This window comes from Palaemon carinicauda, chromosome 26, assembly GCF_036898095.1.
Source record: "Palaemon carinicauda isolate YSFRI2023 chromosome 26, ASM3689809v2, whole genome shotgun sequence".
NCBI classification, from domain to species: Eukaryota; Metazoa; Arthropoda; class Malacostraca; order Decapoda; family Palaemonidae; genus Palaemon; species Palaemon carinicauda.
The window spans coordinates 63883907-63905976 of record NC_090750.1 but is presented as its reverse complement, the minus strand read 5'-3'; the positions used below and the strand labels follow the sequence as shown (position 1 = coordinate 63905976).

Below are 22070 nucleotides of genomic sequence, written 5' to 3'. Positions count from 1 at the left end.
TTAGTTCCCTTGGTCGCTGCAACCTCACTGTCTCTGTGAGCTAAGGATGTGGGATTTAGGAGGTCTATCTGCTGAGTCATCAGCAGCTGTTGCCTGGCCCTCCTCTGTCCTATCTTGGGTGCTGATCATAAGTAATATGGGCAGTCTCTTGGGCATTTTTCTGTTTGATAGGGCAATGTCACTGTCCCTTGCCTCTGCCGTTCATGAGTTGCCTTTAAAACCTTTAAAAACAGGTGCTATTGCTTCTCTCCTGTTTCCTTGTACTGTTGCCCCTGCCCTTCCTTCTCATTCTACCAAGTGTTTGATAGAAAATCGCTTAATTCTTATTTGATTGCCCTTTAAAGACCAACTCTTTTGAAATAAATAAAGGACTTTTGGGAACTTTTAGGTTGCCGATTCTTTTTTTTCCCTCTTTGCTTCCACTTGGTATTGATTCCCCAATCATATGTATATACTGAGCTTGTGCGGTACTCTTTAGTCCACCAAAAAATTCCTGCCATTCCCTCATTTGGAGTCAGCTGGTAAAAGAAAATGAATTCCCATCTTCTAGATTTTATCTTAATAAAGTACAGTATAGCCTTTTCCTATTAGGTTCAAGAATATCAGAGGAAGTTTTGAATTCAATAACAAGAGCAGCCCTAACTAACATGTCTTTAACCAGTTATTGACTGTGCTGCTACAGTATGTCTTCACTCTGGGAGAACTGTGACTAGCTGTAAAGAAGGGTTATTTAAACTAGACATGTTTGACAAATGCTAGTACTGTACTCAAGTACTTTACCACATGACTATTGTACCAAATCTAATTCAGAGAATAGTTACTTATTAAGCATGTTGCCAGTCTTCAATTTATTGATTCTTGAAATATTACTAGCACATAATTGTCTTTTTTTGAGCTTGGACATTTCTTCCAAAACCTCTCCAATTTTCCAGCTTCATTCTTGGTTGCAAGTAGTCTACCTCATCCATTACACACATTTTCCACCTTCCCTTACCAGTCCATTCTCCTCTATTCCTGTGCTCCTTAGCAAACACTGACCATTCTTAAGGACTTTGAAGAATAAAGAAGGTTCAGCCCATTGATTGGTCCACTTGGACTACAATTTTATGGTTTCATAAGTTTTTGTGATTTTGTCTTCTGATTAGTGTGACACTCCCTCCTGCCATGATAGTAAACTGTGTCAAATGCCCTTTTAATTTTCATTTCTAAAGGTGTATTTACTAGGTGAAGTATTACTTCTCTCCCATTTTGCAAGCCACTGCATAGGACCACAAGGTCTTGGAGATATACTCCCCTAACTTTTTGCATAATACTGTATATTTTTAGTACTTTTAACTATTTACTTGCCAAAAATAGGAGCTGATACATGGTTTAAATTAATATTTTGATGTTTCTATGTCTTTTGATCTGGTATTTTTGTAGTTCATTAGTTTAGTTAACCTAAAGAAGTGTGGGAGCTCCTTAGTCTAGTGGTGGGATACATGGCAAGCTCAGACCTTGGTGGGGCACGAATCCAGGTCCGAGCCCTTCTCCATCTTATCTTTATGTGAAGTGTCTGAAAGAAAATGCCTTTTCCCCTGTGACAGCTCTGCAGTACTGTCTGAAGAAGACCCAACACCTCTCTCCCATGCTCTTTCTTAGCACGGGCAGAAACAAGAAAGAGGTGTGTAGAACACAGTCACTTTCTGACTCCTGGAGTTGATCTGTAATGCATATGCCTCGACTGCTGAGAGAGTCTAGGTTCCAGCTAGCCCCCACCCTTATCTTCAATACAAATCTTGCAGTTGGCCAATGGGCGAAGACTGTTCCAGACCATCTCGGGGCCCTTGCCTTACAGCTTGGTCTTGTGGTGATTGCTCAAGTAGGGGATTTAGTTACTGCAGATCTTGTATGGGACGGCAAGCGTCTTGCCTATGGTAACATATATAAATGTAAGTCTGGAATGTAGGAGGATTAACAGGCTTCTCTTTGCCATTTTGCTGTCCCTGTCCTAGGGATGAAGCAGTTGAAGCGTTAATTGCTGGATCTAACTTGATGCTGGTAAATTACACTTCTGAGCTCCATTTTTTAGATCATAAAGAACTCTTCCATCTTCCCTAGACAAGGGGGAGACTGATGAAATATATACTAAACCTTTGTCCGTCATATACCAGGTATACTGTACTATTCTGGATGGTTTTCCCCTTGGGGGGGAAGGGATCCCTCCTTTGATCATATTCCAATCTTTTGGACTGGCCAGCATCTATCAGTCTATTCCAATGTTGAACAGATTGGAGGTTGCTGAAGGGAAGAAAAAGAACTTTCCAGTTCAATTCCAGGAGAACTGCTGACCCATCAGGCAGTATCTCTTTACACGATGGTTTGTGTTCTTGTAGGAACAAATCACAATTTTTTAAAGGTAATTTGTATTTTTTTTGTAGCCATACAAACCTGAGTCCTTCATGTTAAACTTTTCTCCTCAACCACTCATCTCAGTCATGAACCATGAGGTCATAAGTGAAGAGACCTTGCCCTCACTCCACTTGTCGTTGACTACCTTATTAACAATTTTAATGGCTGTTCATCTTGCGTGCTGTGTTAACTGCTCCCTACATAAAGGACCAGGCTTGTACAGTATAGCTGGAAAAATACACATTAAATTTTTTGACTTTTGAATTTTTTGATTTTCCCTTTGTCAAAGCTCCTTAAGTTTAGTTGTGATCATATTTGCCCCTGTTCCTAAGTACCAATATAGTACAGTACAGTAATTTGAAATTGTTGAAATATCTTGTATGCATATTGTTTCTATATTGAGACTGTTTTATCATATCTATCTTTTTTTTCAGTTAAGTTTGATTGGAAAGATCCACTTAACCTTGAGAGTCAGCTGACAGAAGATGAAATCATGATCAGAGATGCCTTTCATCAGTATTGTCAAGAAAAACTGATGACTCGTATCAAGGATGCCAACAGACATGAAAGTGAGTATGAGTATTTGATGTTTTGACTTATTTTCATTAGAAGAATGTCACTTATTCTGGTTAACATTATAATAGAAGAATAGAATACTGTACTTATAATTGATCAAAATACTGTACTTATAATTGATCAATGAAGGCTGAAACATCATGGTTAATATTAATATCAGTACATGATATTTGTGAGAAGATAACAAAATTTTCAAAGGGATTTGTATTTTTCTACTTATATACAAACATGAGTCAGTTAATTAGGGAGATTACATGGCTACGACATGGAATCGGTCGTTGAAGTTAGATAACGAGCAGCTATCTGATTGGTGAGGATGCAGGGCAAGAAACCCCACCCCGCCTCCAGTCGGGGAAGGTCTGCTTTTGAATTTCAAGTCAGGACTTACAGGGATGTTCGAGGAGGGGAAGTAGATTAAAGGACTCAGGTTTGTATCGGTGGGAAAATTCAAATTACTGTGAACAGAATTGAACTATTCCTACATGGCATACAAACCCTTCTCCTTTAATTAGAGAGACTTGCTGCTTGGAGTATTTGAAGTCCCCTGGAACCAAAACATGGAACTTATTCTAATTCTTCCCTGGAAGTCTTTAACTTATGAAATGTGGAGAAGTAACCACTGACACCCACTAACTGTTTCCATAAGCGTGAAAAACTGATAGGACCTGGGTTGTACATATGAAAATTGTACTATATCAGCTAAGAGGAAACATTTCCCGAAGGGGACGTCAGTTAGAATCTAATACCAAGTACACTACTGTACATGATTAATGGGTTGGTATAAGATTCCACATCCCCTTGCTCACAAAGGGGATGGGGAGATATACTACTTTGTATATAAAGAATGGTGCTCTGAAGTGAAATGTACCAGTATCTGGTCGAACCATCATGTAACGCTTCAACCGCTTGTCCCCAGGGGAGGGGCAGAAAAATTAAGGAGAGCCAGTTATGCTACCTTACATTCCAGACTTATCTAAATGCTATCATGGACGAGATGCATCCTTGTCTCATGTGGAAGCTGGGCTGGTTACACAACAGCTTGAGCAGCCACCACAGGTCCAAGCTTAAAAGATATCAAAGAACTTGTAGATATACTCTTGCATGTTAAAGGTCATGAAGGTTAAATCTGTAATTTTCAGACACTGGCCTTCAACACCTGACCTACTGACAGATTTCTCTTGAAAGCATGCGTGGTGCCAAAACCCTGACCTTGTTAGTTTGGTCCTGACTTTCATCTCTTCTCTCTCTCTCTCTCGTTAGTCGAAGAGTAAGCTCTACGAATTGTCTCACAAAGCTAGAGAGATACTTTGTTCCTTCATGCCTCTTTCTTGTACCTACCTATCAGGGCTAAAGAAAATTATCTGACGCTCGGGTGTCTGGTCCTGTTCAGATAGCACCGCAGAGCCCTCATGGGACACAAGAATCTCCTCTCGATCAATACCTGACGCCTATTGGAGGGAGGGGATGGAGAAGGACAGGAACCTAGAGTCGTATGCTGTTGGATTTTAAGTCTTGGCCACAAAGTCTGGCACAAAATTGATGGAGACGACCCTCCATCCCTGAGAATGGATGACTGCATAAAAGAAACCATGCAACTCGCTTTCCCTCTTTGTTGATGCTGAAGCTAGCTGGAAGACAGTTGAGAGTCAGATACTTATCTGATGATCTCTTCAAATGGGGGATATGGAAGAGCCTTGAGGACTAAAGTCACATCCCACTCCGGGGCTGAGAGCTTGGGGTGGGCAAGACTGCTCGAAGTTCTCACGAGCATAGGCAACTCCCAGGAAGCGAAGAGGTCTATACCCTTCAGTTGAAAGACCATACTCAAGGCTTAGTGGTAGCCTTCGACAGCTGTGACTAAGAGTTGCATCTCTTAACGAAGGAAGACGAGGAAATCCGTGATCTGTGTTGGAGTTACTCCAACCGGCAATTTACAATTCTACGACACCAGTCACAGAAGATAGCCCGACTAGCCTGGTAGACAGTTGTTGAGGATCACCGGAGATATCATGACATCTGTGCAGTTCCTCGCAAAAAGGCTTTTGCTTGGAGGAGATGCTGGATAGTCTCTCCTTGTGAAGAGCTACCTCTGCTGGTGTGGCTGACAGAGAAGAGTAGGCTACTTTGGTAGTTCTCTCGAGCCCTGACCACGAGCAAATAGATAGGGATACAACTTGGAGTGAGGCCATCTGGGAGCTACTAGGGTCATCCTGGGTCCTGGCATAATCAGCACACTATCTCTTGCTGGCTGGATCGAACTAAATAGTGAAAAGGTGTAGACATCCAGATGATCCTATGGGTGTTGGAAGGCATCCTTGAACACAGCCCATGGTTCTGGAACGGTGGAAAAAAGCTTGGGGAGCTTCCTGTTCGGCTGTGTGGCAAACGGGTTAATACTCGGGGAGCTCCACAGGTCAAGAACCCTTTCCTCCATCAGAGGATTTAGGGACTACTGTGCTTTTATAATCTGCATCTAGCAACTGAGCGTTTCTGCCAGTACATTCCTCTTAACCAGAATGTATCTTGCTGACAACTATACGGCGTGAAACATCACCCAGATATGCACTTTCTTTGTCAGCTGGTAGAGGGGGCACAAGACTCTGCCCCACTGCTTTTTGGTGTAGACCACGATAATAGCGCTGTTGCTCGTGAGCACAACCAAGTACCTCTTCAAAGGTTCTTGGAATGCTTGCAACTCTAGGAATGCTGCTTGCATCTCAAGGACATTGATGTGCAGATGCTTCTTTTCTTCAGTACACTCCTGAGGCAGCCGGGTCATCTAAGTGTCCCCCCCACCCCTCCTTCGACGCATCTGAGAACAGGTGCATGTCTGGAGGTGAGAAATTCAGTGGGACACCCCTGGTGAGGCTGTTCTCGTTGACCCATCAGATCAGCTCGTCCTGAACCTCCACTGGAACAGGATGGAACAAGGGATCCCCGTCGGCTGACCAGTTATACTTCAGACACCATTGAAGAGATCTCTGGTTGAATCACCCTTGAGGAATGAGCTTCTACAAAACAGGTGACCAAGATGATGTTGCCAGTGCCGAGCTGGAACTACTGTCTTGGACAGAAATGGTTGTGCAACCTCCCTGAACCTGGTAATGGGATAGTCTGTGGGAAAAGCTTTCAGTTATGCCAAGTTTATCAGCATGGCCAGGCACTTAAACCTCTGCTTGGGTATCCGATTCGATTTCTCCCACTTTACAACAATCCCCAGATCATGGCAAAATGTAAGAATCCAATCTTAATCCTGAAGCAACTGCCTCTCCGAGGAGGTTGGGGTCAACCAATTATTGAGATACATCAGCAGATTTATCCCTCACTAGTGGGCCCAAATGTCTACCAAAGTGAACAGCAGAGTGAACACCTGGGGAGCTGTACAGTCTGGAGAACAATGTCTTGAACAGGTAGACTGTACCGTAGAGTTAGAAGCGGCGGTACTTTTTAGAAGTCTGTTGAATAGGCACTTGAAAGTACGTGTCCTACACATTTACCTAAAGCGTGAAGTCTCCCTCTCTGATGGAAGACAGCACAGACTGTACTGTTTTCATCCTAAACTTTGTTTGATGCTCCTGCTTGTTCATAGGAGAGTGGGGAATGACGTGTCTCCAGCTCCCCATTGCCTTTTCCAACAGAAAAAGTCGACTGTGGAAGCCAGGAGATCTGTCTCAAACGACTTCGAGCGTAAACGTTCTTCTCCATCATCCCTTCCACCTCTGTCTGAAGGGCTAGGGCTTTCGTAGATGTTTGATGTTCCATCGGAAACTTGATTGGAACTGGAGATAGGGGTTGTCGGGTGGTCCTAAAGGACACTCGCTCCCAAAGACTGCCATGTTGCCTAGTGGCGAGACCAGCAACCCCCTACTTTTGGGGAGAATGCCTGTCTAGCATTTCCCTCTCCCTCCCATCTTCCACCACCACTTTTCCTTAAAGTAACAGGCTTTGGTGGTTGAAAATGCTGTGCTCTTTCTGTGAAGAGATTGTGGGAGTTGCGGAACGGGCTTTCGGAGGTGGTGCAGTGCCTTTAATTGATCCCAAACCTGCAGGCTTGGCTGAATCTAAAGTTTTTGAAGATGTCTCCTTCAAAGGGCTAGAGCTCTTAAAGGAAACAGCTTGATGGATCAGGTGGATCCTCCATGAATTCACCACTGCCTGCACATGACTTTCCGGCACCCCACATCGACGAGTTCTTGAATGCCAACGCCACCTCCAGGCTAACCTGCTGTGAGAAGCGAGAGACCACAGCATCTCGCCTCTTCAAAACCCAATTAAACAACTGGTTCACTTTCTGGTGTTTTATGAAGGTGACCGCCTTATTCCCAGACAGCACAAGGCTCTTGTACTTCCCCTAAGCTTCCGGGATTAACAACCTCATTGACCTTTCAAAGTATGTCACTCCTTCTACTGGTCGAGCCACGAAACACTAGGGAGAGAGGACAAGGCAGAAGACTACAGTACATGGCCACTGACTTACAGGCTGAGAATATTGTGCCTTCCACCTTTAGTATCTCTGAGAGCCTGTTGGGGCCACCTGCAGAGGTACAGGCGCAGCGTTCTTTGTGGTATGGAACCTCTGATGCTTAGAGAGTCGGGTTGACAAGATCTTGTTTGACCTGTTGGAACAGAGTGAATTTTCAGATTCACAGATATGATCGTTCACCCAGTCCAAAGCCAAGTTCACAAGATCTGGCCAGGTTAATTCCAATCAGGGCTTCGATCCTTGAGAGGCACTGAAGCGCTGATCAATTACTGAAGTCCTCCACGAAGGTGGAGTCACAATTGCCTCCCCTAGGCCATTGCACTCACGAATGAACGCAAGGACCTCAACAATGGAGCCTCCTTATGCTAGGACCTTGATCCAGAGTCCCTGAGATATCCAGCCCTTGAGCACCCTCGTCTACTGCCATGGGTAAGAGGGAAGCAGCTTTCTCCGGCGAATCTGCTCCCACCATGAGCATGACTTCCGTCCAAAGGATAGAACCAAGTGCATAATCTGGGGCTGGCAACGGCCTGGCAATCCAACAGCAACAGAGTAAGACTCCTGGTACGGGACTGGACAACAATCGGCGACGCACACTGGGCTTTTCGTGCTGCTGGTCGGGGCAGAGGGGCAACTACAGCCTCATGCTCAGAGGCACTGAGAGCCCCACATTCTTGACCTACTAAAGCATGCCTGCGCTGAAGACCATCCTCTCTACCGATAACCAATCATCAAAAGAGGGAGGAGCAAGTGTTACATGTCCAGGAAGGAAGGGAGATAGAGGTTGCTGCTGTTCTTCCATCAGCCTTGGAACAGACTGTGTATGGGGGTGTACACTTCAGTCCTGGTCGACTATTGGGGTAACCGAGAAAGGCCGGTCCACCAGGACCGATAGCCAGGACCCAGGCTATGGCTGTATAGGGAGCTGGGATGCAAGGTCTCGTCGTAAATTACTTTTGCCATCCAGCCCCCTCAAAAGAGAGTTGGTGTTGTGTTTTTGGCTGGCCTTCCTGGACTGAATTAGATTCGAAGGATAAAGGAGAGAACAACAACAAGGAGGAGGGAGAGGAAGAAAAGCTTGTACGCTTCTTCCTCTTCCTAGCTCTTGCTCCTGGTCTGAGTGACTGTCGACGACGATGCTCCCCTAAGGGGAGAAACCACACTGGTTGCTCCAACAGGAGTTACCACACTGGGGAACTGGAAGGCACACTCATAAGACCATGTTGAAATATAAGAGGACCATGTTTGTATGTGTTTTGCATCAGCAAGATATATGGTGTTAATTGTATTATTAGATTTGTTACATTTTAAATTAGGGTTGAGATGGTTGTTGAAAAACTGTTATTAATACTAGAAATGTTTCTCTTGGTAAAAATCTAATAATTAGATAAGAATATTATTTTTGTCCTGAAAATCCATGGATCATCAGAAAAGTCCTTGACAACTAAAGCTTACATAACTACCTGGTGGTATGCATAGGTACCTGGTAATATTTTTTTCATATTTTCCTTTTTTTTTAGGGAGGGGGGGAATCCAAGTTGAAAGATTATCGTGTTAGGACAGGAATATGGCACTTATATGGTTAAATATTTTCTGGTAGAACTGATAGGTAGTAAATTGGTCAAGGCACCAGCCACTCATTGAGATGCTACTGCTAGAGAGCTATAGGCTCCTTTAAGGACTGGCTAGAAATTTTGAAGCTACGGTGTAGATCCATCTTTAGTTACAGATCTTTTCTTCGCCTACACATACACCAAATTGTCAAGCCTTTTATCATCTGTATAAATCCTGTGGCAATACCAAGGATACTATGCCTTAGGCCTGCTTCCTGCGGGGTGTAACTGTTCAATGTCTTTTTGTCTGCTGGGTAAGAATAGAAAATACTCGAGTAGCTCTTTTAAGGTAAGGTTATTCCAGAATTAAACCTGTTTTCAGTCTTGATACTATCATAGCCTCTATGCGATGGTTTTCTATTGTCTTTGGTTAGAGTTCCTTTGCTTTAGGACACACTCGGGAACAGTTTTTATTCAATTTTTTTCTTGTAATTTTTTCAATTGGTGTTTTGGGCAGTCAATAGAAGGGCCAAGTTTAATTTTTCTGCATCTCAAATTATCATTTCGTAATTGATTTTTTATTTTATTTCTGCTTTGCTTCGCTGATTCTTTTTCATGACTAATTTGCTTATTATATTGGGCTTCTAAGGCTTGTAATATTCCACTTTTCCTACCAAGTTTTCAGTATAATACAGTAACACTAAATGCCACAATTGTGGCGTTGTTCTCAGTTGGCATCTTTCATGTACTGTATTTGAAGAACTTTGTGTCCTGGCTATGGTACTTAGAGGCTACTTACTTTTGATCCACTGATTCCACTATGCAAGTAGTGATCAATCAAAGCATCAGCTTCTGGGTTGGCTTTTAAAAACATCTATTAACTATTTCAGGTGGGGTTGGGGATTGGAAATGCCTGAAATTTAGTTTTCATTATTTTTCTTTTTGAAGCCATAATCGTAATTGCACTGCATATTGCTTGCAATTTTATTGTCTTTTGGGAGAGAAACAAAATGAACATCATGTGAGCATAGAAATAAATTTTATAATCAAAATCCTGTTACTGTATAGAAAAAAAATTGTACAGTATACTGTAGTTTTAGTCAAAAGTGTCCGTTTACCAAGATCACAGCAATGGTAAAACTTTTTTCATTACTTGTTGGAGGAAAGAACTTTTGAGATGTTGATTATTCATTAGCATTAAGCTCTAAAGAATATAAATTTGGGTTCTGTCATTTAGAATTTTCTATTTTATTTTATTGCATCTTGAGATCAAAATACAGTAAGTGTTGGTGAAATATTGCTTAAGTGAATTTCAGTTGAAAGTGCTTGCCTTGGTGAGGTTGAGATAAAGATAGCCCACCATCCTCTGCCAATTGCACATAGATGTAGGTCTAGGTTCACTGGTACAATCTAATTTATTGGTAAAGTCATACAAGGGTCTTGCAGTTTGCATGGAAGTGGTGGGGTCGGATGTAGGATATTCACATTCTTACCAATAAATACTGTAGTATGGCTGATAACTTTTCTGGTGAGAACATTTTTGGACGGAAAGTCAATACAGGATAATAATCAAAATGGTAATAATGTTTAACTTTGTCTTGAAGGAGTTAGACAGGGCTAAACCTGAGTAGTGTAACTTATCTGGCATTTACCGAATTAAATATTTTCTCTAATGTATCTCCTTACTGATTGCTTGGGTTTTAATTAATTAAATTATGCCACAGTAAATTTTGTTGTTTTCTGCAAGGTTTAATATTTAATTGAAATAGGAAGGAAGGGGTTAGTGTTTACCAAAATTGACAGTACAGTACAGTTTTTATTAAGGATTACGTCTTTTATCATATATTTTATAATACTGTACTTCCTATTTTTATTCAGGTATCACTTAAAAACTATAATGCAAAGCCCAAATTTTAGAGTATCCTTTAGGAACTTTATTATACTGCAGTGGTAAGAAAGAAAACCCTTTAGTATAGATAGTGCTATTTAGTATTATTACTAGCTAAGCTGCAAGTCTAGTAGGAAAAGCAGGGGGGTATAAGCCCAAGGGCTCCAACATGGAAAAATATCTCAATGAGGAAAGGAAATGGATAAATTATATGATAAGTAGTGAATAAAAGATATAAATATCTTAAGATTAGTAACTGATAAAATAAATCTTATACATTTTATAAATAAGAGACTTGTGTCAGCCAGTTTAACAAAAACATTCTCTGCAAGTTTGAACTTCTGAAGTTCAACTGATTCAACTGCTTGATTAGCTACACATTTTGATTTGTAGTTTAGATTAAAATGATGGTCTAATTAAAGCTAGTATAGCAATAATGAGGCTGATAAGTACTGGTCTTTGAAGTCATAAATGCAACTGTATTGTTTCTTCTTCAGGAATGTAGAGGGTAGAAATTATTTGTATGATTTTAATGTGCTTTAAAATGCAAACTTCAAAATTTAGTTTTCCATCAATTCTTTGAGCTTAATACTGTGTACTGTAGAGTAATATGGTTACTTCTAGTATATTACATTATTGTGTAGAGCAGAAGCAAAGTGTAACCAATAATTTATTTTGCATTTCAGAGTTTGACAGGGACATAATGTCTGAGATGGGAGACATGGGTGTCTTAGGTCCAACCATCCATGGTTACGGGTGTCCTGGTGTTTCATCTGTTGCCTATGGTCTTATTGCAAGAGAGGTGGAAAGAGTTGATTCTGCTTATAGGTAAGTTGTAATATCTTTGCAAGAATTATAGTAAATCAGTTAATATATCACTGTCTGTACTGTATTTATTTTTCAATAAGTAGAGTCCTGCTTACAGCTTGATAAATTTCTTGGGCAAAACTAGACCTGCTGATTTACTAGTTGCCAGTCCCTGATTAATCCTGGTTCAAACTTGAGTGGAGAGAGTGCCTTGTTGCTAATCACATGTTGATATATTTGTTCCTTTGGACATTGTGCGACAGTGAGTACACGTACTTGTTCTTTGCCTCTGCCACTAATGAGTAACCTTTAACATTTTTGTGCAAGGTCTGTTTTGCTCCTAATGGAACAGACATTTGACATATTCAGAACGTCATCTTGTATAGAGTTCACATCCAAGAGTCATAGTCAGTCCCACTTTTATTTTGTAATTGTCGATGATCTCTTATGTAATTTAATACGCTTTCCTTTCCTTGAGAACACTACTTTTGGGGACAGTGATATTAACAGTAGCCACCACTTCCAAGTGGAAACTTGGCTGTAGCACTAACATTTTCGCTCATAGTAAGGTACAAAACACTTTCTGTTGCATGAATTTGGGTAGAAGAGTCATTATCCAGTTGTCAGGCTAATGATACATTAGATATATTATTTCAATAGCAATGTAAAAGTGGGTAAATATAAGTCATTGGATACCAAAGAGTAAATAGATTTATTCATTATTGCTTGAGATTATGTAATTTTCCTTTGATTTTAGGTCAGCAATGTCAGTCCAGTCATCCCTAGTCATGTACCCAATTTGGGACTTTGGCAGTGAGGAGCAGAGAATGAAATTTCTCCCAAGGCTTGGTGAGTTAGAGTATTTGTTTTTTTAGATGACTTGTTTATTATTTATAGGAGAGAAATCTAATCAAATGTGATGTACTTCAACATAGACTTTTTGTGTGAGCTCAAATCCTAGACATATTCTACTGTAATAAAAAAAAAGCATGTGCATTTTATATCTGGCTGTTGAATCGGAGTTTAGGAATAGAAGGATGGATATATTGGCTTGTGTGAGACAAAGATGAAAGAGAAAGGTGAAGTGATGTTTGGTGAAATGTCTGGTAGAGTGTCTGGGATTGAAAGGGGAAGAGCAAGAGGTGTGGCTTTATTGCTGAGTGAATGGATGACAGGTAAAGTAGTGGAATGGAAGGAGATATCATCTAGGTTAATGTGGGTAAGGATTAGGTTGGGTAGGGAATGTTGGGCTTTTGTCTGTGCGTATGGGCCAGGTTGTGAGAAAAGTGAAGAAGAGCGGAATGAGTTCTGGAATGAATTGACTAGGTGTGTAGAAGGACTGGGTAGAAGGAATTATGCAGTTGTCATGGGTGCTGGAGAGGTAGGTGTCATTGGGAAGTATGGCGTACCAGGTGAAAATGAGAGTGGTGAGAGACTGGTAGATATGTGTTTTAATTGTTCATTATTTCACCTGTTGTTAGATTATTTCTGTATTTCCTTTCCTCGGGGCTATTTTCCCTTCTTGGAGCCTTTGGGCTTATAGCATCTTGCTTTTCTAACTAGGGTTATAGCTTAGCTGATTATTATTATTATTATTATTATTATTATTATTATTATTATTATTATTAAAAATAATGAATGAATTGGGAATAGATGGCAAAACTGCAATACTTGTAAGTTAAAGTATCATATTAGTAAACAGCAAAGATTTATGAAGTGGAGATAAACATAAGACACTTTAAGATACTCCAAGGTTTGGAGATTGTGTGAATTTAGTTGTAATTATGAGTTCTTCATTTAACTAGACATGTAATATTTCTCTTCTACAGCAAGAGGCGAGATAATTGGCTGCTTTGGACTCACAGAACCAAACCATGGAAGTGATCCTGCTGGAATGGAAACAAGAGCTAAATATGTTCCTTCAGATAAAGTGTTCATTCTTAATGGTTCAAAGACCTGGTAAGTTGATTGGTAATTCCTTATTTTTTGGAGTTTCAATATGGTCTTGGGAATGTTAAGCAGCCTGTTTATTTTAAATTGGAACTATTTGAATGCTCTTCTTTTATTACTAAAAAGAAATTTAGGGTAAAACGTTTGAGAATTTTAGTTACAGTACCACATTTTCTCGTGTATAAAGGTTTTAAATTTCAGAAGTTAACTAAAGTTTAAAGATTTAAAATGCACAAAGTTAGCCAAGGACTGAAAAAAGTTCTTACAGCAGCACAGTCTAAAGTTATTTAGTATGAATTTATGCTTGAACAAAATAATATTTAGGTATGGATGAAAATTGCTTTCTGTTTGGTACTGTACTGATAGTAGGCCAACTTCAAAATAAGTAAATTGGAACATTTCTCTACTTTATAGAGAAAAAGGTTGTCAACAGGGAGATGCAGAAAGACAGACCTGCTCATGCATCTTAGATCTGTTAGTCTCTCTCTCTCTACCAATTCAATCTCTCTTCATTTATTTTGACCAAGTAGCTGGAAGGAAACTGTGTATAGGATTCTATAAACTAGACTGCATGAAAGCCAATGAAAATGTTGTTAAATAACTGTAGGATAAAAAGCCATCGCAAGAAAGTCCCCCAGAAATCTGCTTTGCCATATGTGATTCATTTACATCTATGTTGTGACTGCAATAGACCTAGTAAAAACTTGAATGGTAGCTAACCCAGAAATAGTAGACCTTGCATGCCTATACAAAGCAAAGCAATTGAAAGGAGGGGTTACATTAGAATGTGAAAGTAAGTTAGGTACACCAATGCCCAGGAATCTCTGTACACAATAGTACATAAAATGGAAGATGTTTCCATTCATAAAGGTGTTGACAAGGGAACAGAGGTGTCAAAAAGTTACACGTTGGTCGAACCATATGCTGGTAAGTTCAACTTATGAGCACCATTCTTAGGGGTAAAGTAGTATACCTCCCCATCCTCCTTAGCTAGCAGAAGGATGGTGAATCATATTTCATTAATTTACTAGATATTTGATTCCATCTGACATAATCTCTGTGAAAAAGGTTTCTCCGAGTTGATCTAGTACATGTTCACGTGTACAACCCAGGTCCTAAAAGTTTTTCATCCCTATGGAAAACAGATAGGGATTCTTGGTGGTCCTCGCTTTGGCTCTCCACAGATTAAGTGTTGAACTTTTCCATTGAAGAATCAGAACCTTCCAGTTTTGGTTCCAGGAGACTTCCAACCCTCCATGCAGTAAGTCTCCCTAACTAAAGGACAAGGGTTTGTATGTCGCATAGAAACAAACTTTCAAAGTAATTTGTATTTTTCGTAGCCATATAGACTGGGGTCCTTTAATCCAACTTCCCTCTTCAAAGTCCTAGGCCAGGATCAAAAGTGATTGTTCTCTGACTGGAGAGGGGCTAGGACTTTTTGCCCCACACCCTTGCCAGTTAGATAAGAGCTAATTATCCAACTACAACGACTGATTCCAGCTCATTGCAAAACAGTCTTCCTAATTAAAGGACTCAAAGTTTGTATGGCTATGAAAAATACAAATTTCTTTGAAAATTTATATTAGACTATTGAGCTTAAACTCATTAGACTGCCTTTATTTGTAGAATCATATCTTTTATTACTTGTGTCATTTAGTAGGTCTCAAATGCCAGAAATACTTGTTCGTTTTTGTAATCATGAGTCCTTCCTACTTATATAGCTACTGATCTATTTGAAATTGTTGGGACTGTATTGAAATTTTATATTATTTTTTATTTGGTTACAGTATTGAAATTTTTAAGTGCCACTACCAGCACTGTATTTCTCTATGTTGCTTCAGACAATAAGAGAATGAGGAAGAGGCAGGATTAGGTTTTCTAATTACTGGCCAAGCAGGTGTCTGGAATATTTTTATACTAAGTTTGTGACATTTTAGTTAATTCAATTTGTTGTTAAGAGTAGATTAATAGATAAAATTTTGTTACAGGATAACAAATTCTCCCATTGCTGATGTTGCTGTGGTCTGGGCAAAGTGCGAAGATGGTCATATCCGTGGTTTTATCTTGGAAAAAGGGATGAAAGGGCTGGACTGCCCCAAGATTGAAGGTAAATTTTCCCTTCGTGCATCTGCCACAGGAATGATCCTGATGGATGATGTTGTTGTACCTGAGGAGAACATGTTGCCTGGTGTTAAAGGACTCAAGGTGAGTTTGAAAGTTTCTTGTCTGTTGATTGTTTTTAACAAATTCAATTCATGTATGTGACATACCATGTCTTAGTTCCAAGTTGGAATTATTTGTTTCTTAAAGCAATGCAAAAGCCTTTTTTTCCGCTTGACTATGGTATGTTACATGTACAGTGACTTATTGTAATTTATCAGGATTATCTTTGATGAAAAATGTTATTTCTACTTGCACTTAATTGCTTGGATTGTATCTTTGATCTTAACATGAGGCCAAAATTTTTGCATTTAGGAGGGTATATTTGTATCTATGCTAGGAGTAGGTTGAGATATGGAGGCATAGTTCGTTTAAAACTTGTCTTTCCTTATCATTTTTTGTGTATTGAGTGTAGTGTTCTAATCTTAACTGTACATAGTTATGATAGCAGAAGCATGTAATATTTTGGGACTAATTTCAAAATGTTTTCAGGGCCCTTTTAGCTGTCTCAACAATGCCAGATTTGGTATCGCGTGGGGTGCATTGGGTGCTGCAGAGTTCTGTCTCGAGACTGCTCGTCAATATACACTCGATCGAAAGCAGTTTGGACGCCCTCTTGCCAACAACCAGCTTATACAGAAAAAGATGGCAGATGCACTAACAGAAATTGCTCTTGGTCTGCAGGGATGCATTCAAGTTGGTCGCCTGAAAGACGAGGGAAAGTGAGTACTGTACTGTACTGTACATTATATTATAACCCCTTGAGTGCCACCCTCTTCCCACATGAACTTGCTCTTGTCCTTGTGGGGGGGGGGGGGGGGGGGGGTTATTTTACTCGACTCATCTTGGTACAAAAATAATTCAAGATAGGACTTGCCAACATTTATTATCGTAAATCTCTGCTGGTGCAATTATTCTCATTTGCATGTTGAATTTTTCTTGTGAAGGGGCCATCAAAGTTTATTTTGGATAAATGAAGTAAATTTCTTTATTCAAGATAAAATTCTTAATTATATAAATAAAGGCTTATGTGGAACACTAGTGGGCTCACTTTCATAATTTAAAGAGGTCAGAAATTCTGACATGGATCCATGAATAATAATTTTTATGCAGTTGATCTTATTTTTATTGTTTACCAATTTTCATTACTTTTGCTACAGTTGATTTTGTAAGATATATAGACAATACAGTATACTTTTGCTACAGTTGATTTTGTAAGATATATAGACAATACAGTAAACTAAGAAAAATGTAATTACAGTATTATTAAATTATCAGAAGGATCATAATGTGTGGTTTAGCCAAGAGATTATTTCTTTAAGTCAATGATATGACACTTTCCAGCTTATGCTTCTCAATAACTGTAACTCATTGCTGCTCGTTGTCTTACTTGAAGACCTTGCGTCGTGCACAACATTTTTGACTTCTTGGTTCCTGCATGGAGTTGTGCAATGAACTTGTCCAGTCCTTATGGTCTTGAAGAGATTCTTTAAATCTTCTTTTCTGGTTAGGTTCAGTAAACTGATGGATGTTCATGATCCTCAATAGAGAAAGCCTCTGGTACTCCCAGTCCTGCTAATTCAGTAGGACTATTACTCAATGAACTTGTCTTTCATAGAGTCTCGATTAATAAATTCTTTGTTGCTCATGTTTCTGCCCATTAATTGGTTGTTTTTTTGTAATTCTGCTCATTAAATGGTACTGCACATTATCTTGCTCAGTCATCTGTCTGCTCTCAATACTCAGTAAATTGGCTGTTGCTTGTGTTCCTACTCGGGGAAATGGGCTTTTTCTCATGGTTCTGCTCAATAAACTTCTGTCTTGTGGTTCTATTTTGTAAACCAGGTATACTACTCATGGTAATAGGTAGATACTCTTCTGTTAGCTGCATGCAACTCATGATCCGGCCGATTTATTCTGCTGCTCATGGAATTCCTCTAATTTGATGTTGCTCAAGCTCTATAAAACTGGCAGCTACCCAATAGCGCTGCTCAATAAACTGGTTACTGCTCCTGGTCCTTTTCAGCAATCAAGCTGCTGCTTCTGTTCCTACTCATTAAAACTGCATTTTGCTTATGGTCCTGCTCAAGCAGGCTTCCTCTTAGTCAACTCTGCTGCTCATGGTGCTGCTCGATAAACTACCCGCTGGTCACGATCCTGCTAATTAACTTGCTGTTCATGCTCCCAGGTAAACTGGGGGCTGCTTATGGTTTTACGCATTGATCTGGTATCATCTTCTATCTTCTCTTGGTCCTGCTATGCAAACCCTGCTGCTCCTGGTCCTATTAAAATGGCAGCTGGTCCTACTTCATCAGCACAATCAACTCTGTGTTGCATATTGTCCTGCTCAGTCAACTTGTGCTGCACATGCTCCAGTCAGTCGATCATGCTACAAAAGGTATCAGTTGACTGTGTGTTGTGTCCTGCTCAAAATAATATTGTGCTGCACAGTTAACAGTCTCTGCTGCCTATGGTCCTGCTCAGTTAAGGCTGTGTGTGCTGTACATTGTCCTGCCAACTCAACTGTGCTGTGCATGGTTCTCCTCAGTCCATGCTGTATGTGCCACACATGATCTTGGGCAAACTGTGTGTGCTGCACAAAGTCCTGATCATTCAACTGTATGCTGCACGTCGTCCAGTCCAGTCAATTTTGAGCTGCACATGGCCCAACTCACTCATGCTGCACAAAGTCCTGATCATTCAACTGTATGCTGCGCGTCGTCCTGTCCAGTCAATTTTGAGCTGCACAAGGTCCTGATCATTCAACTGTATGCTGCACGTCGTCCAGCCCAGCTCACTCGGCTGTATGCTGCACGTCGTCCTGGCCAGTCAGTTGTGTGCTGCACGTCGTCCAGCTCATTTAACCATTTGCTGCATATGGCCCTGGTCATTCAACTGTATGCTGTACACAGTCTTGCTCACTCAGCTGTATGCTGTACGTTGTCCTGCCCAGTCTGCATATGATCCCAATCACCCTTGTGCAGTACTGTACATCGTCCTGCTCACTCAACCGTGTGCTGCATTATGGTCCTGCACATTTAAATGTTTAAAGGCTACTCATAAATGGCAGAGCAAAGGGACAGTGACCTTGCCCTAGAGACTGACTATACATACATATGATCAAGTCCAAGCCCCTTCTCCACCCAAGCTAGGGCCAAGGAGGGCCAGGCAATGGCATCTTACAGGCTCTCCCAGACTCTCCATCCTTAGCTCACAAGAATGGCGAGATTGCAGCGACCAAAGAAACTAACGAATTTGAGCGTGATTCAAACCCCAGCCTGGCGTTCACCAGTCAGGAATGCAGTCTCTAACCTATGGTCCTGGTCAGTCAACCCTGTGCTGTACATGGTTCTGCTCACCCATCTGTATGCTGCACATGGTCCTGCTCCTTCACAGGTGAGCTGTGCATGGTCCTGATCATTCAGCTGTATCTTGCTGGTCATGGTCGGTCAGTCGTGTGCTGCACATGGTCCTGTGGATTCAAATGTATGCTGCTGAAGGTCCTGGTTGGTCAACTGTGCTGTGCATGGTTTCGCAATTGTGGTCTTACTCTATAGATATTTCTGCAAGTTTAAGTGGTGCGCGTGCATCATAGGCCTGCTCAGTGAAGTTGATGCAAGGTCAAACTTGGTCAAGTGGTTGCTTTGCATCATGGACTTTATCAGTTGAGGTTGCTAGTCACCATGATCTTGCTCAGTGAAGTAGTTGCTTTACATCATGGTCCTGTTCGCTCAGTAGTTGCTTTACATCATGGTCCTGTTCGCTTAGTGAAGTGGTTGCTGTGCATCCTGGTCCTGCTGCTCAGTTAAGTTGTTGCCAAGCTTAGTCGAGTGGTTGCTTTGCATCATGGTTCTGCTCAGCTGGGGTTGTTGGTTACCATCATCTTTGCTTTTTACATCAATTCTGCTCGCTCAGTCAAGTGGTTGCTGTGTATCTTAATCGTTGCTGTGCATGATGGTTTTGCTCAGTAAGTTGTTACTAAGCATGAAGAACTAGCCTAGTTAAGAGGTTGCTTTGCATCATGGTCCTGCTCAGATGAGGTTGTTGGTTACCATTATCCTGCTCAGTCAAGTAGTTGTTTTACATTATAATCCTGCTCACTCAGTCTAGTGGTTGCTGTGCATCATGGTCCTACTCAGTCTAGTGGTTGCTGTGCATCATGGTCCTGCTCAGTCCAGCAGATGCTGTACATAGGGGTCATGCTCAATTCAGTGGTTTCTGTACAATATGTTCCTGCTCAGCCAAGTCACTGCACCACGGTGCAGCTCAGCCAATTATTTGCTAATTATCAAATTCCTGCCCAGCCTAGTGGTTGTTGCTCATCACAGTTCTGCTCACTCAAGTAGTTGCTGTACACCACTGTCCTGCTTAGTCAATTGGTTGCTGAACATCAGAAAGGAGACTCACTCTTCCTTGTATAACTTGATTTAGTCAAAAGGATGACTGATGAGTCACCTGGAACACACAAGATACAAACATAAGTAATGAATATCTATCTAAACATCCTTATCCTGCTCAGTCAAGTTATTATTGTGTAATTAATTACATGGTTGTGCTTAGTCAATGCAGAAAGATTGTAAAGTTACTTGAAATTTTTTAGCAGTAATAGACAAACAGTATAATTTAGCAGTAATAGACATAAACAGTTTAATAGTCTCAACTGTTTCATTACATAAATTTGATAATGTTGCTAAGATTGTTTTAACTACTCATTGTATGCTATAATTGAAATTATATTGTCATTGTTCCTGTGACTTGAGGAATATAGTTAAGGGAATTATATTTACTTTTATTGTAATTTTAAAACTAAATATATTTTGGAATTATTTGCAATAATTATGCAACAGTAACTAAATTTTTGGTACTGTTACACATACAGACGAAGCTGTATTGATTGAAAGGTGGGAATTATCATTCTGATGCATTCCAAGCAAGGCAGCTATTACATTACCAACTAGAGCTTATTTTATAGTAGGAGGAGAGAAAACAGACATATATGTTGGTTGGTAAAGATGTCAGACTGGAGGTTCCAAATGGTCACAGGTACAAGAGTAGCTGCACAAATTTCAAGTGCAGCAAAGCAAGTAAAGTGAAGCATTCCTTTTTTAAAAATATAAAAGTTGAATTGGATTTTACTGTCTTTATAAAGGAGACAGAAAGGAGGAGTCACATATTACAGGAGAGGAATAGAAAATTGAGTGTGAAAAAGAGGAAAGAGGTAAAGAGAAGTTATATGAAGAATAAGAGGAAAGAAGCTCAAGGAGTTAAGAGAAAGGAATGGACAGAAAAGTAGGATAGACCAAATAAGAAATTAAAAGCTATATAAGAAGAATAAATGGACTATACCAGTATAGAAGGAGGAAGAAATGATTGATCGGATTGGATTTATGAACTTAGGTTATACAACATTGCCAGGTCTTGTGGCATGGGAGGCCATTTAGGTTGGATGACAAGAGGGAAAACATGAAGTGGGAACTCAAGTAACGTTGGTTAAGTGCTGCTATGGGCCAGAACCCTCCAGTAATGACTAAACAGTGCACTGTGGGAAAGGCGGTAATAGCATTAACCCTTCCAACAATGATGGAAGAGTGAGGGAAAGGAGAAGAGGAATAAAATAAAGTATGAATGGAGTTGAAAGTAGAAGAGGAAGAGAAAGAATAAATATGAAAAGAAATTAAAATAGTTTTATGAAAAGAAAAAGAATTTTATGAAAAGAAATAAAAAGGATAAGAAATGAGGAGAATAGGAAGAAAGTGATTGAAAGGAAAGTAAGAATGAAAGCAAGAGATGATGGCAATACAAAACGAGGAAAAGGTTTAGGGGCAAGAAGTGAAGAGAAATTAATTGGCACCTGAACACACAAGAGTTCATGTCGAAAATTTTACTTACCTGGTCACTGAAATAAGTTTGAACATCAAGGAGGAGAGTTTTATTAAATTCCATTTTGTCATCTCAATGTTCTGGAGATGCACTTGTCCCTATGCTGGATTACTGGTACTTTCCCTTATACAAGTTCCAGAATGCTCCAAGTTGTAGATTTTAGAATATGGATTGAATGCTTAAGAGGAAATGGCTACATTCCTTCACTTGACACATTACCAGCAAACGGTGTGATCATTAGTTTAGCAGTCTTCAAAGTTGACAAGTTTTCTGCAAAATGGGACCAACAGACTGCAGGGGCATCATTAGCTCTTGGACCTGAGATGAACATTAGACAAGGTTTTAGAGAAATGAAAATTACCAAAAGATGCTGAAAAAAAAA

At 40.2% G+C, this 22070-nt stretch overlaps 1 protein-coding gene and 1 long non-coding RNA gene across 2 annotated transcripts in view; one reads left to right on the top strand and one right to left on the bottom strand.

The window, feature by feature from the left end:
- Window positions 1–22070, top strand: part of LOC137619545 (glutaryl-CoA dehydrogenase, mitochondrial) — a 30122-nt gene that overhangs the window by 6239 nt on the left and 1813 nt on the right. Inside the window, exons 3-8 of the mRNA XM_068349639.1 lie at window positions 2826–2960; window positions 11578–11719; window positions 12456–12547; window positions 13528–13657; window positions 15637–15853; window positions 16301–16530. Coding sequence (XP_068205740.1) covers window positions 2826–2960; window positions 11578–11719; window positions 12456–12547; window positions 13528–13657; window positions 15637–15853; window positions 16301–16530 — 946 coding nt within the window. The remainder of the gene's footprint in view (window positions 1–2825; window positions 2961–11577; window positions 11720–12455; window positions 12548–13527; window positions 13658–15636; window positions 15854–16300; window positions 16531–22070) is intronic.
- On the bottom strand, window positions 19225–21967 carry LOC137619544 (uncharacterized). The gene is made up of 2 exons (XR_011039928.1): window positions 21698–21967; window positions 19225–20263 (listed from the first exon to the last, which is right to left on the bottom strand). It is a non-coding gene; the product is annotated as an uncharacterized lncRNA (long non-coding RNA).